Source organism: Antedon mediterranea, chromosome 8, assembly GCF_964355755.1.
Source record: "Antedon mediterranea chromosome 8, ecAntMedi1.1, whole genome shotgun sequence".
NCBI lineage: Eukaryota > Metazoa > Echinodermata > Crinoidea > Comatulida > Antedonidae > Antedon > Antedon mediterranea.
The window spans coordinates 15,103,234-15,121,516 of NC_092677.1; the positions used below are offsets into that span (position 1 = coordinate 15,103,234).

At 31.5% G+C, this 18,283-nt stretch overlaps 1 protein-coding gene across 2 annotated transcripts in view; it reads left to right on the forward strand.

Moving 5' to 3' along the window:
* The window catches only part of LOC140056325 (ATP-binding cassette sub-family G member 1-like), a 30,531-nt gene that overhangs the window by 11,238 nt on the left and 1,010 nt on the right, over positions 1-18,283 (forward strand). For both annotated transcript variants that reach the window (XM_072101663.1, XM_072101664.1), the window contains 10 exons: positions 4,048-4,230; positions 7,253-7,370; positions 7,484-7,673; positions 8,403-8,548; positions 14,530-14,653; positions 15,297-15,411; positions 15,765-16,012; positions 16,380-16,475; positions 16,911-17,079; positions 17,450-17,550. In XM_072101663.1, coding sequence (XP_071957764.1) covers positions 4,048-4,230; positions 7,253-7,370; positions 7,484-7,673; positions 8,403-8,548; positions 14,530-14,653; positions 15,297-15,411; positions 15,765-16,012; positions 16,380-16,475; positions 16,911-17,079; positions 17,450-17,550 — 1,490 coding nt within the window. The remainder of the gene's footprint in view (positions 1-4,047; positions 4,231-7,252; positions 7,371-7,483; positions 7,674-8,402; positions 8,549-14,529; positions 14,654-15,296; positions 15,412-15,764; positions 16,013-16,379; positions 16,476-16,910; positions 17,080-17,449; positions 17,551-18,283) is intronic.

An 18,283-nucleotide genomic window follows, 5' to 3' on the forward strand; every position in this document is an offset into this window, starting at 1 on the left:
AATGTGTTAATTAGTATGTATAGTCTAGTCACACTATTAGAGTTGATCTTGGTGAAATACTGTGTAAATAATGACTGCTTTACTTACTTTAGAGCCTTGTCAAGTCTAATTAAAATCTATAGTGTTGTTTTTGTTCATTTTTTTTATTGCCAGCTCAGATAATCTATGTATACATTTTATTACGCTCATCACAGTCTAGAGATGATCTACTTGATTCATTTTTCTGTTATAATATTAATAATCACCAGCTTTGTTAACAATGAAATATGATTTTTTTTCACTGTCTTACAAAACATACAAAAAGAATTTTAAAAAAATTTTAATGAAATTCATTGCGTGTCTTATAGTAAACATTAAATATTTCAATGGTAAATGTGCAGTATGTTTATTGGAAAACTAATGAGATGGTTTAATGGTAATTTTGATTGAAAAGTTTAATCATGAATAAACAGTGAAAATGCGTGCATATTGACCTCGGTTATAGATGCTTTCAGATAAAAAGCTCTTGGTTCAAATCATGGTTTAGTTTGGATATTCTTTTATGAACGATACATTTCTATTCCCAATGACCTTGTATTTTAAAACAGTTTTATCTTTACATTTGTATTTATTAAATGTTTATTTTTCTTATACTACAGTATGTGCATCATTTGCCTCTACTTATCAAGCATCCTCGTCTTCCTCCCTTACTTGTTTTGACCCTTCCTTCATTTGTTCTTCCTCCATTCTAGTTGTTTCTTCCTCCCTTTATTTGTTCTCCCCCACCTTTACTTATATTTATCCTTCCTTCATTTGTTCTTCCTTCCTTCATTTGTTCCTCCTTCCTTTATTCTTCCTCTCTTTATTTGTTTCTCCCCCTTATTTGCTCCTCCCTCCTTCACTTGTTCCTCTTTCATTCATTTGTTCCTCCCCTCTTTACGCTTTATAGTCCTTATCCGAGAAGACTCGTTCTACCACCAGAACCATGGAGTGAGTGAGCCTCGAACCCATGCCGATGATATGGCTACGTAATTACGGTTCCACTGTCTTAACTGCTCGGCCACTCACTCACTGCTCTTTGTTTTGATATTTAATCACTACCTTTGGGATGTACACCACGGCAAGGCTTTGATCTATTTTGCACATTAAACTTAGCTTAATTAACACATGCCAGTAGATAATAATTAATGTGCTAAGACTCATAATGTTAATTGTTATCAACAAAGAATGTTATGTAATATTATTTTGAACTTCAGTAGTAAGTAAATTTAATTACGTTGAGTTGATGAAGATGAAGTGATGGCTTATCGCTAAAAGTTGGATTAAAAAAGCATATCTGCGGAAACGAATAATGTATTTTAAGTATTTGTAATTTACCATGCAAACATTAGTTTTAGCATGAGCTCCACCACATCTAATGCAATAAATGGTTTGACCTTTTCAATTTTACGATATGATTTTAGAAATTTATTTTTAGCACAAGCTTTTAAAATAGAACATTCACCTGTTTAGTAATGTGAAAATGATGTTCAGAAAAAGTATAGCACAATTTGATTCGTAACCAAACCTTTTCACAATGATGAGTAAAGTATTAGTTCTTAAAAGCATATTGAGTCATTTAGCTGATATTGTACCATAGATATGTAACATGCAGTGTACATGTGGAAGACATGCGCACTGCGTACGCAATTAGGGACTTTACGAAACACAGCGGGAAGCCACATGACGGTGCTCATGAATAATTTATGCATGAGCTTTAACAAAGTGGGCGCAGCTTAGCGTGAAATCCGTCATCTTAACTTTTTGAGGACGATAAAGTTGCGATTTTCCTGTTTGCAAGGAAGGAATAGAAATAATTTATATATAACCTTAAATATACAGTTCAAATTACACTTAAACGTAGATTTTTCAAAACTCTAAATAATATTTGAACTTCCAATTTAATTGTTAATGAAATAACATTTTTATTGGGTTAAAATGACTGTGAGCGGCGTTTTAATTTCGAAGCCCTAGCTAGACCTATGCTATCACCAGAGTCAAGCGATTCAGAAGGGTCCCGCGACACGAGACAGGGGAGGGATCAGAGAGAGAGATACTGCTGGTCGTCGTCTCAGTGTGCGTAACTGATAAAACGGCTGTGTTGACTGTATATGATTTTACGCTCTAGCGAACACAGGATATTCGTCGTCCTCCCATAACCGTCGTTACTGTAGGTAGACAGTTATATAAGTATATCAATTTGATAGGCATGTAGAGTTCATTCAGGCTTAGATTTACCCGGGAAAGTTGGTGACATAACTACCAAGTTATTTGACACTTGAACTTTTTCTGTGTTTAATTTTTTTTTTTAATTTTTACCTAATTGTCAACATCATCACAGTATACATAAACATGATAAAGTAAAGAAAATTAAAAAATTGAACTGGAGTGTCCAAGATTGGGGCTACCCTTCGATATGGAGTACTTTGATTTTAGTTGGAGGTCAAAATCATTGAAGCATGACTTTCTTATCATATGCGTCAAAAACGAATCTTGTACCTTTAGCTGTTGTAACGAATAGAATGTCAGTATGAAAGAAGTGGCTTCCACTAAATCTTTACTGAATTCAAACATTGAGTTGAATGATAAGCAAGCATAACTTCGTAGGTCTAAACAGGTCCTTAGTTTATAGTCAAACCATGCTAAAAAGCTAACAGCTGTTAACCAAATACTGTAACTAATAAAACTGTTCAGTTTGAAATCACATATGTACTTTTGTAGTTCCGTCTCTGGAAATTGTACCTGCATTATTTGAACACAATGTATTAATAGTACGTACTTCTTGTTTATTGTTTATCTATTATATTTAATAAATTACTACTGCTTTCCATAAACTTACTGGTAGTATATTTATTATATTCTTAACAAATATTTAACAGCTTTCCTATATTTAACAAGCTCTTGTTATAAATATACCAATGATATTGTTTTCTCCATGAAACAATCCTGGTAGACTGACACCACATGTACATATTTACCAAATAAGACAGTTGTTTACAGAAATATGATATCATAAATAACTAATTATGAAAATGTCCAACAGCAAATGTCAAGTTTAATCTAAAACAGATGCAGCTCTCAGCCTACTATTGTCATGGTTAGAACTCGATGGATTTAGTAAGAGCTTATAGTGACCTAAATACTATTTACGGTAATACCAGCTCTATTAGTTTGCAGACAAATTTTAGCATAGAAAATAAAAGCTATTACATTTCAAGATTCTAAACAATCATATTGTACATAATATAATAATATTTCAATTTATTTATTTCAAAACCCAAACCAACGGCAAAATTAATTTTCAGTTGAGGAAATAATTGCGCTTTATTATGATCATTAAACACACATGACATCTCCTTCCTACATTTTAAACAAAGCCATTTGTTTTAACAACCATATTAACATTTCCTTTTATCACAATTGATAAGAAAAATGAATGTTTTATTGGTTTATTTATTTACCTAGCAACTTTGACTTTGACAATGACTTTGACATCTCTGTTTAACCAAATTAGGCTGATCCTTTTCTTAGAATTTATCTTAGAGGGGCAAAAATAGATTTTCTCATTGCTTTTTATTTGCAGATTCATGGTTTAGCAGTCTATTTCATTCCTAACTTACCTGGATAAACAGACAATAGCCCTTTCTCTCCCAGACGAGAGCATTTAATACTTTTATACATGGAGTAGAACATAGATGTACATGTTGATTTTCTAACGTTGTTCAAAGTTGCAAAATTTCTAACAATGTTTACAAAGCTGAATGTGTAATAGAACCATTAAATATCAGTTTTCCGTTTAATAGAGATAATACCGAATCAAAAAATATTTATATTTCAACTTTTAACTGAACTCATACTTACAATTTATTTTAAGGTTTTTCTTTTGAGTTCCATTTTATTTTTATTGTACTGCTTTTTTATGAAATAGATAAAGATAAAGATTGAATAAATTGCTACTTATTGCTATTTATGATGATTTGGGAGGGAAATTGGGTACTGTGTATGAATATTTCCTGTTGTTTGTTTCAGATCATGAACCTAAGGGGATTGTACCAGTTGCCACTGCCACCAACGGTGTTCTCAAGAAAGTCGACAACCGAACAATGGAGGCACAGAAGTTGTCACATCTACCAAACAGAAATCCAGTATCATTAGAATTCCGCAATATCTCTTACTATGTAAAAGAAGGTGGATTTATGTGCCGAAACAGAGGTAAGGAATTGGTTTACTATGACTATTCTCATATTAATTCCTTAATTTTAATTCTTGATTACATGTGTTGTCATTTTTGATTTGTTGTATATTGGCCAATAAATGCCGTTGAAGCAGCACGTTCATTACTATCTGCTGAACTCTTATCATTCATTTAAACAACTTAACAATTTTAATTAATTATATATTATTACATCATTTAACAAGTCTTAGAATTATTATGTAAAATTGTATTAATAGGCATGAATGGTCTGATTTCATTTTAAACACAGGAAACTTATATAGCATCTGCAGTTTTATCTGTAATCTCAACACATCCCCATCTTAAAAAAAAATCTTAATGACCTTCGATTTATATTCTTTATTGTGCAATATTTATATTAATCCGATAATTCAATCAGATTTATTTGTGGTAGAAGTACTGATAATATATCACTTTATCTTGAGGTATATCGCTTTTGTTGTCTAATCGAATTGAAATGATTGATAATAATTGTTCTACAATTTCTTTCCTGTCCATATTGCCTGGATAAACTAATAATAGCCTTCCTTTTTAGAATCCAGAGTTATTTATCTTTATTATTAAAGATACTTTCACACTGGGTTGTTAACAAATGGAAACATTCAAGATTCAATGTTCATTTGATAGCAGTACTGTTTCAATGCACATCATTATTGATCAAGAGCAATTTTAAAACCTGTGAAGAGGCCTCACAGAATCAAGACTTTTGCCCTCTCAGTCACTGACCCTTTTAATTTTTAGTTGCCTACGTACATTTTTGGTTGCCTCAAGACCGAAAACTATTTAAAACTGATATTTGTCTGCGTTTGTCATTGTTGTCTAAAAATTTGATACATAGGCCTACAGTCTGTAGTAAGAGACAAATCTAAAAATACATGCTCCCTGTGAAGAAAGGTTCTGGTTATGATTTACAATTGTATTAATAACATTGCCAATACATAGGTCCAAAATGATCATTGATGTATTTTTAGATTTTCCTCTCAATCTCCACTCCCATTTCCCCCTACAGTCTTCACGCGCCTTTCTCCGTAGTCTCCACTCCTCTTTCCCCTTACAGTCTCCACTCCTCTTTTCTCCTTGCAGTCTCCACTCCTCTTTCCCCTTACGTCAGTTTCCACTCCTCTTTCCCCTTACAGTCTCCACACTCCTCTTTCCCTCTCAATCTCCACTCCACTTTCCCTATACAATGTCCACTCCCTTTCAAACCCTGTTGGTAGAAAACCTCAAATAGTGAAACAATAAAGGAATTGTTTAGTATTCAAACCACAATCAACTTGTATGATGCAATAAAAAAAAGAATTCAAAGAAAAATAAATCTGTCATAATTACATCAGTAGGAGAAAATGTAGTGTCTACTTTAGACATCATCAAGTAGATTGTGCAAGAAGGTCACAAGGTCAAGTTAAATTGATTTGATTTGATTTGATTTATTCAATATCGGCTCAATACAATTACAACAGAATACATAAAAAATATAATGAAACAAAAAGCCAGGATTGTCACAAGCAAACCCAATCACTGTTTAAAGACTTTCCTTTAACATAAATAAAATATAATATAAATATAAAATAAATGACGAGAAAAAAATTAATTAATAAAAATTGCACCAATAGGATGTTCTGATATGTCTAGATACCCATTGTATATTTATATTGCTTTCTCATGCTTGTGAATATATCTTATTTTACAATTTACATTGTATTCTGATCCAGCTTTCCTTAATTACAGCTCTATCCCATTGGGTTTGGTAATACTGTAACGTGTTTACAATAATTGTGGAGTACCTCCTGTGTATGTTGCAAATTGATACCACTAGGTTTTAATATGATGGTCTACATTGTAATGTACTATATGTACTGTACATCCAAATAAACTCATTAGTGAGAGTTTGTTTTCTTTGTCAGATTAGGTATAACAGAATAAATAAATAAAAAAAATAAATATAATTTTTTTCATGTTATTTAATGGACCAATTACATGTGTTATCAGACCTTGTATCAAATAAAATAACATTCAGTTGCCTGCTGTGTTGTCTCGAAACATGCCAATTAGTTGCCTAAGCTACCAATACCCGGTGGGTGACAGTTTACTGAAATCCATATTTCTGTTTAAAATGTGTTTAAAAAATATAGTCTAAAAACAAAAATTGAAGGTGTTTATTAGCTGACAATGTTAAAATATTTATTATTTTGTTATGACTTATTTATGAATACTCTTGTTTATTGCATGTTCTTTTAACCTTGTAATCAATGTCCTATTTCAGTTTACAAATTATTGCCAAGGTTTCATATATCATTTCCAGACTACTAATTAAAGGCCTTTGCTTGATTCACCTGCAAGATATACCTTGGGTTTACCAGCTACCCTAGATCTAGGGACCGAGATAATCTATCTCTAGATATAGATATTTTAAGTAATATATTGGCTAACCTAATATTAACAATTATGTGATAGTCTATGGTATGGTGTAGGTTTACATGTTAATTACAAAAACATTTGCATCAAGTAGAAAAATGAATATTATGATATCTATGCAATTTTGATTGTCATGATGTTATTGTTATGCATACAGTAATAATTTATCAAGCAAGTACAATTATTTGTTATTTAAATACAAACACATTACATACATTATTGAATTTGTATAGTTGGCAGAATAAACAGTAATTATATTTTCTTTTACTGCAGTAACTACATTTTTACTGCAGTAATTTGTGTTTTTAGTTTGATTTAATGTTAAAGGTATCACTGCAATAAACAGCGAGTATGAAGCAAGAAGCTTGCTAAATAATTGCATGTAACTGTATAGTTACTTCAGTAACTGCAGTGGAATAATGTTCCCTTAATATCTTATTGTACTTTGTTACGATTCCATGGTGATCAGGAGAATAAGGGATTTTTAAGTACAATCTTACAGACCAATCAGTTTAAAAAAAAAAGTATCTTAATCTAGGCCTACACACGTTATTAATTAACCATCTATTCGTTTATATGTTGCAGGCAATAAGACAATATTGAAAGGGTTATCTGGCCACCTAAAACCAGGAGAACTTGTGGCTATCTTGGGCCCCTCAGGGGCAGGCAAGTCAACATTTATGAACGTGTTAGCTGGCAGCAAGTATGTCTTTCATTATTTACAAGTTAGAATAATTTGCTTTTGGGGCACATTATTATTTCATTGATTGTGTGATGTATGATAATAATAAACATATTCATATTTGTACATTGTAGGACACAGAATATGCGTGGTGATATTCTTGTTAATGGGAGACCACGCGATCAGAGCAAGTTCCGTAAGATCTCATGCTACATCATGCAGGACAGTCATTTACTGCAGCATCTGACAGTAATGGAAGCAATGATGGTGTCTGCCAACCTGAAACTCAAATCTACAGTACCAACTCCAGATAAAGAAATTGTGGTACGTTTACACATGCATCATTCATCATCATTTATTGTCATGTATCATTGTCTGAGCATAGAGTATCATCAATAACATCATCACCACTACCATCATCATATTCATCATCATCATCATCATCATTTAGGCCAATCACTATGTTATCATTGTTTCGGCATACAGTATCATTAATAATATCATCATCATTTATTAATATGTAATTATCATTGTTTCATAATTCAGTATTAATACAATCATCATCATTTATTGCCATGTTATCATTGTTTCAGCATACATTATCATCAATAACATCATCATCATCATTTATCCCTATGCTGTTATTGTCTCGGTATACAGTATCATTAATAATATCATCATCATCATCATTTATTACTATGTAATTATCATTGTTTCATAGTTCAGTATTAATACAATCATCATCATCTATTGTCATGGTATCATTGTTTCAGCATACATTATCATCAATAACATCATCATTTATCACTATATTATCATTGTCTCCGCATACAGTATCATCAATAACATCATCATTTATCACTATGTTATCATTGTTTCAGCATACAGTATCAATAACATCATCATCACTATGTTATCGTTGTCTCATTATTCATTATTATCAAAGCATCATCATTTATCATCATGTTAATATGTGTGCCTCCTTCATTTTTATCAACAACATCATTATCATCATGTCATAAAATATTTTTATATCATTTTTATATCATCAAGGTGGAAGAAATAATGAGTCTGCTGGGACTGCTAGAATGTGCCAAAACGAGAACGAGTAACCTTTCAGGCGGTCAACTGAAGCGGCTGTCTATAGCAGTAGAATTGGTTAACAACCCGCCAATCATGTTCTTCGATGAACCTACCAGGTAATAATAACAATTTTATTATAGGTTGATTGTGCCAAAACTTAATGTCATTTTAATGGATGCTACAATAAAATGTAACTTTAATGTCTGATTTTACCTAGATTGGTGGTGGATTTTTCTATTTGTACATGGGGATGTTATTTCTTGTTGAAATGGGGTTATCTTGTCTACCAAAATACACCTAAGCTTGAGTACCATAATACCACAGTTTTTTATTTTTATTCAATCTCTTTTAGAAAAAATAGATTGACATATTTTTTACCATTCCTTTGAAAGTCGTGGTAAACAATTTAAATCACCTCCCATTGGGCACATTGTGAACCATGGAAAACATAAGGTCACAGCATTGGCAGTTGATGTTTTGATTTTTAATATTTGGTCAAATTTGTTTTCTTTCTTAATTTTGCTTTCATATTTGATAAATTGTGTATGATTACACACACAAACAAATAATTGCATAAAAATGATACAGTATATTAAACAAAATGCACTTACTGCAGTAACTGCAGTAGAATAACATGCTCCATTAGAAAATATTAAAAAGCTATTCCTGATTCTACTGAGAATATATTATCGTTTAACTATTGAATTGGCTACTGATTGTTTATATATTGATTTTCTTGTTGAATTACCCTGCAGCAATAATGAATACAGCACAGTTTACAAACAATTTGAAATAATACCTACATATGCAATTCTATTTCTAGTTCAAATTATTTTACTCAAGTTTGTGAAATTTGCGTCATAAATTTTCAGTATGACATTTAAGTCTGGTTAGCAATGTATAGGAAGCTGAATATTCACATACTTTAGTATTTTCTATCTTCGTTGACGTCACAGTATCGTGCCATTTCCAATCGCATCGCAAAAAAGCAGTTGTTATACTTGAGAGATTACATAGCTTGGAATAGCCTTTCATAATAACAATAATAATAATACTGTTAATAATTTTATTAAATAAAAAAAGAAAAAAAATTATAAAAGCTGAGGATCTTCAAACTGAAATCAGATTTTTTCAACTGAAATCCTTTAAATTTATTGTTTAGAGAGAGTTTTAAATTTTTGCGACAACTTGGACCAAGTTATAGTACAACTTACAGGTTTATCAATTTGTATACAAGTGGAAATTTAGTAAAGTACAGTAGCATTTAAAAAAATAAATAGAATTGAGAATTTCTTGATCTTTTGGTTGTGATGTTATTCTACAATCTTCCCATCAGTAGCATAAAAACTAAAATATCACATTCTTAGCTCTACGTTATTTTCTTTTTGGAATCACATGGTGTACCTCAAATCTTTATTTTACTAATTGTTTATTTGCCATACAAACCAATATTGTGAGATATTAGATTAGAATTCAGATCAATTATTTCTTTAAGCGCAGTAAAGGTATCACATGATATCATGACATCACAGTTTGTATTCTAGTTGGATGGTGTTAACGTGATTCACAACTAATTCAAAGCCAACTTTAGGAAAATATTTTAAATTAATAGGTTAATCTAGGTATCTAACACCCATTATCAAGCACTTTCCAAGTGCGAATTATTTTTTTTAAAGGTTAGAGTATTAATAAGCACTAGCAAATCAATAACTTGATGCTGAAATGGGTTCCGAACCAAATAGCAGTCAGATAGATCAAATAAACAAGTAGTACACATGCTGAAGATTTAATTATGTATAATTATGTTCCTCGAGTATTGAACTCATGACGGCGAACGTTGTGTTGTTTTGATTTGAAATTGCGTTATGTAGTTATTAACTCAAATGAACTTAAGTGCATTTGAAATTGCATATGAAGTTAATAATATAAATATTAAATAGGATGCAATTACATGTAAATTTATATTCTTGGTATATGGTTGTAGTTTGGTGTAGCTCTGTGTGTTATGCTTGGATCAAAAACCAGAGAGTAGCTGAATAAGCAATCAAATTTAGAATACTGTATATTACAAAAACATGTAGTAATCGGTAAATATCATGAAATAAGATCAAAATTGTTCAAGCACCACTGGAGTTTAACTCCATGATATTGGTTAAGATGGGATATAGCTGTAGGCTATGATACGCTAGCCTTACTCCAGAGTTTAAGAAAGAGAGAGATTAAGAAAAACAGAATTTAGTTTGTATACTGGAATTGGTATGTTCAACAAAATTAAGAGACTCTTTAGGAAGATAAAGTTGTTGTATGCAACATTATCTACTGTTAGTTCACTGTGGCAGGGCCTTAGCCACCAGTACGGTTGGTAAGATTCAACCGTACCACTTTTTCACACTTATTTCTCGTGGCTACATCACTGTGTGGTATATAATTACCGGTACCTAATATCTACAAACAGTACTTTAATTATTTCAAAATTTGTCATTTTTATCAACAATAATAACTTAATCAAAATCCACACTACACAGGCAACTGTGCGTTTTCGAATTCAGGCATTATATTCTGCCATGCAAGTGTTACAATAATTGCTATTCTTGCATCGTAAGATACATACACTAGTAACTGTATAAACGATGGAATCCAAAAGCAATTAACCCTAAACCATTATCCATAGCGATCTTGCACTTCGAATATTGGAATATATTGAGGTTAATCTTGCTGTACAATAATTATATTCATTGTATTATCACATCATAACAAATTATGACCTTTTTACTGATGGATACTAAACAAAATGATTATTGTTATTAGCTTAATTTCAATATTTATGAATTTGTGTATATTTTCCAATTTTAATGAGTGCATTGCAAACCTATTATATTTTCCCCAGCAACATTATAGATTTTGTTCATAAACACTCCTGAGTATTTAAAATGTTACATTTATCAGAGGTGAATATAAGAGATAATGTAGTGGTTGAGAGTTACTATGGCATTCATTGTCTTCTATTTTGTATTTCTGCTTCATTATCTTCTTCCCAAATTTTTTCAAACAGACTCGCCACATTCGAAAGTACAATGGTTGTAATATATAAAAAAAAACAAAATTGGTTAATTGTTAATAAAATGAATGTACTAATAACTGTACAAACTGAACATTTTATAATGTGCTTACATCACTCCTGCTAACAGAAATCTCATTCAAATTATTTTGAAACAGTCCACATAATATGAGCAATTACTTTAACAAAATTAACTAATGTATAAAGATACTATAGGATGAACGAGGGATTTAGATTGGAAGTAGAGATCTTGACAATCCCAAAAATATTATAAAATTGTACTAGAACAGAATTATTACTATTTATTTAATTTGGCACAACCTGAGAAATAAGCAAATAAAATAATACCCCAACAGAAAAAAAAAACAAGAGAGATACTGTACATAAATTCATGCTGACATATCCCTATGGTATAACCAAATAAAATAATACTCCGGTAAAATGTGCTTTTGAATGGGAACAGTGATAGTGATGTACAATGCACAGTACAATGCACTCGGTATATTTTATCTTCAAACACACAACCATATGGATTGGACCATTCCGTATTCCCACACATATGCCATCTTCAAAAATCAATTGTATACAACTATTCAGGAGTCTGTTGTCTGTTTGTTGATTTATTGATATTTGCATGTCCACCATTACAATCGACTTCTCAGTATAACATTATTGATGAAAGCTAACGTTTTATAGACGTTAGCTTTATTTATAGTACTCTAAAACTATAAATAAATGAAACAGCTAGAGAAAAATGTCATTTAACATTATTTATAACCAAATATAGAGGAAGCGAGAAATTAATAATACAATATGTATTGTTATTATTGTGTTTTGACGTTAATATTGTATTATCTTTAAGGATTGTGTCAAAATATAGTCACTGCAGTAACTGCAGTAGAATGATTTTAACATGGTCCCTTATATTTTGGCGTCTTTAAAAATGTACATCAGCTTATAGTCTAGTTTCTATGACATGTAATAGTGATCCTAAACATAACTGAGTGTTATTGACTTGTTATTAATGGTTTTCATCTACTTTGTCAATGTTCAATGAAATCTGTATTTATTTTGATGGTTGAAATTTAAAGATACACTGTTACTTTCTTTAATCTTCATTACAACTAAAATAAACAATACATTTTCATTATAGATATTGTAATGGTAATTGATTGATCATTTTATTTCAGAATAACAAAATTCCATATCCAACAATTACAATACAAAAAAAAAACGAAAATCGCACTAAAATACGATTTTCTTCCATTAGTGAAGATTTGAGATCCCAAAATCTTTGTCTACACTATCAAACCATATATGGTAGTGCTATGCTTAAATATGGTAGTGATATGACAGCATCATATCCATATATGGGCACAGCCGCAAACCACATTTTTTTGACACATAAAGTTTGATAGTGTAGACAAGGCTTACAGGTATATGGAAAGTGCAAGATCATTTTCACTATTAACAACCTTTTTTTTTCTTCTTATTTTGTATTTATTAACTTTACTCAATTTTCACAAAAAGGCTGACAGCCAATTGAAGAGATTGCAACTTATTAGAGAAAATCTGAAAACATTTATGAAAAACATGTTTCTGCCGAATAAATCAAGTAATCATAATGCTCTTATACAAAACATTAATGCTAAGCTTTAAGAATAAATCCTTTGTTGCTATGACAATTAAGTAAAGTACAGTTCAAAAATCGAATAAGATTTTAAAACTTTGAAAAGTTTTATATTATGTGGGTTAAATTTTAATATTTTCCTACTATGCAGCTCGTACAAACGCCTAGAAATTTAAACTGAATTGTGAAACAAAATGTAGTTTCTACAAATAGTTGACATGGTCGCTATACTCAATGCTATAAGCATCTGAACTATGCTACAGGCTATAATGATTCACAAATAATTTATATTAAATTTCATTAAAGCAATCAGAACATTTGCTCATTAAATGACGCAGCCGTGTGTTGCAATCCTATTTTTCTACATACTGATTTAATGTCATTTTACACTGACATATTATTTCAGTACAGTTACGCAATTATGATAATTATAGAAGATGATGATATGCGACATTTTCCGCATTACATGATGAATGAAATCAAACGAGCATTGTGAAAACAGATGAAACTGTCTGAATGACGTACTGATTCAAACTAGCATTGTGAAAACAGATGAAACTGAATGACGAACTGAGGCATATTTTTTTTCTATTTTCACATAAGATGTCAAGATATTATAATTGTTAGATTACATAATATGAATTTGTGCGTTAACTAAATCCTAAATTGCTTTTCTATATGTTATTGTAATATATTGAAAAGAGTATTTAATCTTTAAGTAATGTGTACCAAACCGTTTGAGACAGAAAGGCGTCTCCTCCAGTCAATATATATTTAGAGACCGTGTCACAGTTATTGTACTGCAGTAAACTAATGCAATTATCAAGCTTTTTTAGTAATCATACGTACTACAATGGCTCATACACACTGAAGAAAACTAAAATCATTTGTTACTGTAGTAACAAAAAATGAAAATACTGCAGTAACTACAGTAGAATAGTTGAAAAGGCCTCCTTAAATATAAGTAATACATTAGACACAGCAAAACGGAAATCACATTTTCCTATAATGCATTAGAATAAATTATATTAATAATATTGAATAAATTCTTGTCATCTGTAAAATGGAAGTTTATTATGTATTGATTCGGTTAGAATGAATTTAAAATCATTAAAATAGTTTTTGGATATAAACTATGAACATTATGTATTTAAAAAACAAATACCTCCTAAATTTGGAGAAGCAGAATGAAGAGTAATCGAAAATGTACAAAGCATCAAATGTTAAAAAAGGATTAAAACTAGTTTTAATTTCTAGTCCTTATCCGAGAAGACTCATTCTACCACCTGAACCATGAAGCGAGTGACCTTCGAACTCTTGCCAGTGTTATGTTTACATAATTATGGCCACTCAATCGTAATGTTATTCTAATTTTTGTATTTATATTATTTGTCCGTTTTTTCTTGCAGTGGTTTGGACAGTTCATCTAGCTTCCAATGTATTTCCCTACTCAAGTCTCTAGCTCATGGTGGTCGTACAGTCATCTGTACCATTCACCAGCCCAGTGCAAAACTCTTTGAAATGTTTGATAAGGTATAAATCATAAATTAAAATTTCTTATTAGTTGGCAAAAGCACTTCACTTAGTTTCTGAGTGCTTTCATTATTTTATTTTCCATATTCGACCTTGTATAATCTCATGGCATCTGGCCAAGCACCTTGACAAGATTTAGGATGGGATTAGATATTGAAAATTAATAATTATGCCCATGGCTTATTATAGTTTAACTGAACAAGATCAGTTAGCCTTCCTCAGGTCAAGCCTTGTGTCTCAATAATATGCCAAAGTATTATGGGGATTAAGGGGAGATATTAGTAGGAGATACCACGATATCTCTCCATCCAGGTGTATAAATGGGTACCCTTTTAGATCAAGGCACAACTTTGCGCTGATTACTAGCCGCATTGTGGGAGTATGTTTCCACATGTTCGATAAAAAAAAATGGCCGGGGTAATAATGTGAAGCACTTAGAAGCATTGTGCAATTAAGCACTATATAAGAACAAATATTATTATTATTTCCATATTTGTGAGATGTTCATGAACATGATCATTATCATCATCAAATGATCAGAATGATTATGATGCAATAGTAATCCATCATCTATAAATCATTAGGTTGTGCTCAAACAAAACATAAATAAAATAATTTATTTCTACTTATTTTATTCATTTAGTTGTACATCCTTGGTGAGGGTCGTTGTTTATACTACGGATCTGTGAGGTCATTAGTCCCGTACATGAGTTCCCTCGGGTTCACATGTCCGCCCTATCATAACCCAGCGGACTTTGGTAAGTAGATAATTGTCTTATATGCAACACTAGTTTGCATTGACAAATTAGTGTTGTCAATCTGTTAATTACTTTAATCAAATCTTGTCTCGTTAAATTTTTGAGAAGATTGTAGATTGTTAATGTTGTGTTACAGCCAATCAGCAACACGATATTTTAGTATGCAGTTTTAGTTTGTGTAATCTACACATTTAGTAGTTACCTTATATGTGCATATTATTTCATAGCATAACATTTTACAAGGTATAATTGACAGTTATTTAAGTTATATATGTTTTGATTGCACTGTGATATAAACTGTATGATTTTTACACCTACTACAAAACAATATACATTTTTTTCTGAATTCTTAGTGATTGAGGCAGCCTCTGGTGAATATGGTGATGCCGTCATGGCAATGTCAAAAGCCGTGCACGATGGCGTTTGTGACGAGTACTGGCGAGCCGATCAGGAGAAAGGTTGTGACTTGGGTAACCTTGCAGCAGCTGGCTCTGCGTCGTTTCTCAAGGCTAATTCAAACCTGTCGCTAAATGCGATCAATGCCGCTCACAGAATAAACGGGAATGGTAATCGCTTTAACCCAACTAAGTTAATGTCACAGGTTTGTTTTAACTTACTTTGTATCATGAAGTTTATAAAAGATTTCATTTAATATATCTGGTTTAATATTTCTTTTTTATTCTGGGTGACCTCTTTTCAGTAAAAGACTGTTCTCTTAGTACTGTACAGGATATGAACAGCACAGCAGCTGGGAGATTACTATCCACTCTTTTTTTTTTGATAGTTTACCCTGTTTTTTATCGAACACATTTGCAGTGTATGTACACAGGATATCACAATCGAAGTATGAGGCAATAGAAGTAATGTATTTTAGGACACAAGCAAATGGCACATAGGTTTCAAAGTCATGCCTCAATACCTGCTATTATATTGCATGTGTTTTTATGATTATTTTTCTGGTTCTACAGGAAAGTGAAGAGGATATTGCTCATTTTGCCACTGGCTTCATGACTCAATTCTGGGTTCTTTTTGTCCGCTCAATGAAAACTATTATTCGGGATCAGGTTAGTTCACTTTGCATGAGAAAATATGTTTACTAGATTCATCATAATGATTAAAAACTAATGTTAAATAGGAACCACATGAAATGTTTACTATTGAAAATATAAGGCCATGGATATAAATGGCTAAATACTAAAATAAGCCTTGATCGCACTGAACTTAATTTTGTCAAATTACCAGACTCGTTGGCTAAGTGAGCAAGAAACACATGACCTTCACCATGTGAGTCAATCATAGTTTTTCAGAATTAATTTTGGTGAAATTATCCAAGTTCGAACAACAGACACATTTTCGAATGACATTGAGTAAAGTTACCTCAATTGGTTAAATTTACCAATTTTCAAGTCCAGTGCGAACAAGGTTTTACTGTACTTTCTCTTTCAAATGCAAAATGAAAAACATTTTGTTTGAGACCCTCAATAAACATTTTATTTCAGGTTCTGACACATACTCGTCTGCTTTCACATCTTGGTATTGGTGTTCTGATTGGCTTACTCTACATGGGTATTGGTAATGACGCAAGCAAGGCGTTCAACAACTCGGGATGTCTGTTCTTCTCAATCCTGTTCCTCATGTTCACAGCTCTTATGCCAACTGTCTTAACATGTATGTACATTTACTGTATAAACAAAGTTGTTTAATTATTTAAAGTATATACCAAGCAGTGTAATGGCTATTGGCTATGAGCACCCACTGGCTAAACCCAGGGGCCCCAGAGCCAAAGTCCAATGCAACTACCTAGTGTTGGAGGGCCTCTTAGGAGTACTGAACCAGGGCCTTTTCACCCTGTGTTACGTCACTGATGCCAAGAGCAATTAAACCATTTAAAACTGTTTATTTTTGTTTATAAATGATATTGATTAGAGTTCTCATTAAAGGTGCAATATCTCTACATTGTTATGCATATTAAAAAAACACCTATTTTATATAGAGTGCATAATCTTATTGTTTTTATAATTACATTTTTTTTCTTAAGTTCCAACTGAGATTCATGTACTATTAAGGGAACACTTGAATTACTGGTACAGTTTGAAAGCGTACTATTTTGCTAAAACAATGGCAGATCTACCATTCCAAGTAAGTGCATGCTTCTATGTTTTTTCAGAGATAATAACAGCAAATCCTCATATTTTGTGTATATGTTATACAGCCAGATGAGTTGCTGAATTATGTTAAAAGAAAATAATTATTAACAAAAAATTACAATATATTGTCTTGTATCACATTTTGTGATCTACCATTCCAAGTAAGTGCATGCTTCTTTCTTTTTTTAATAAAGAAAATATAAGTTAAATTGTCTTGTATCAAGTTTTGTGATTTTTAGTAGGTAACTGTCGCCAGTGAACAGTCAACTCTCTGGTTCACAGTTTGTTATAAGGTCTAGGCCACTGGCCTGGGGCTATTCATCGTTTTGGTCAGCTCTTCCTAGTTTCAATACACTATAGCTTTTTTTTAAAACACAGCACAGCAGTATTTCCATTTCAATTTATTTCATTTGGCACAGCACTTGTTTTTGTGCCGGAGAAATTAAGCACTGTACAATATTTCAGTTTATTTCACAAAATAACTGTGGCATTTGTTCTTCTTAAAGAAGCTTCCACCAGTAAAAAAAAAAATTTAGTTTGTTTGTTTTGAATTCTGCTTTTTCAGTGTTTACTTTTAACCAATATAAACCCATCTATCCAACTATTTTAAACTAACTTTTAACCTGGAAGTTGTTGTGTTCTTAAAATTGTATTTTTGTATTAAATCTGTATTTATTTTAACTTGCACAAACACCTAGAATTTCAAATCATGTGTGCTTGACTTG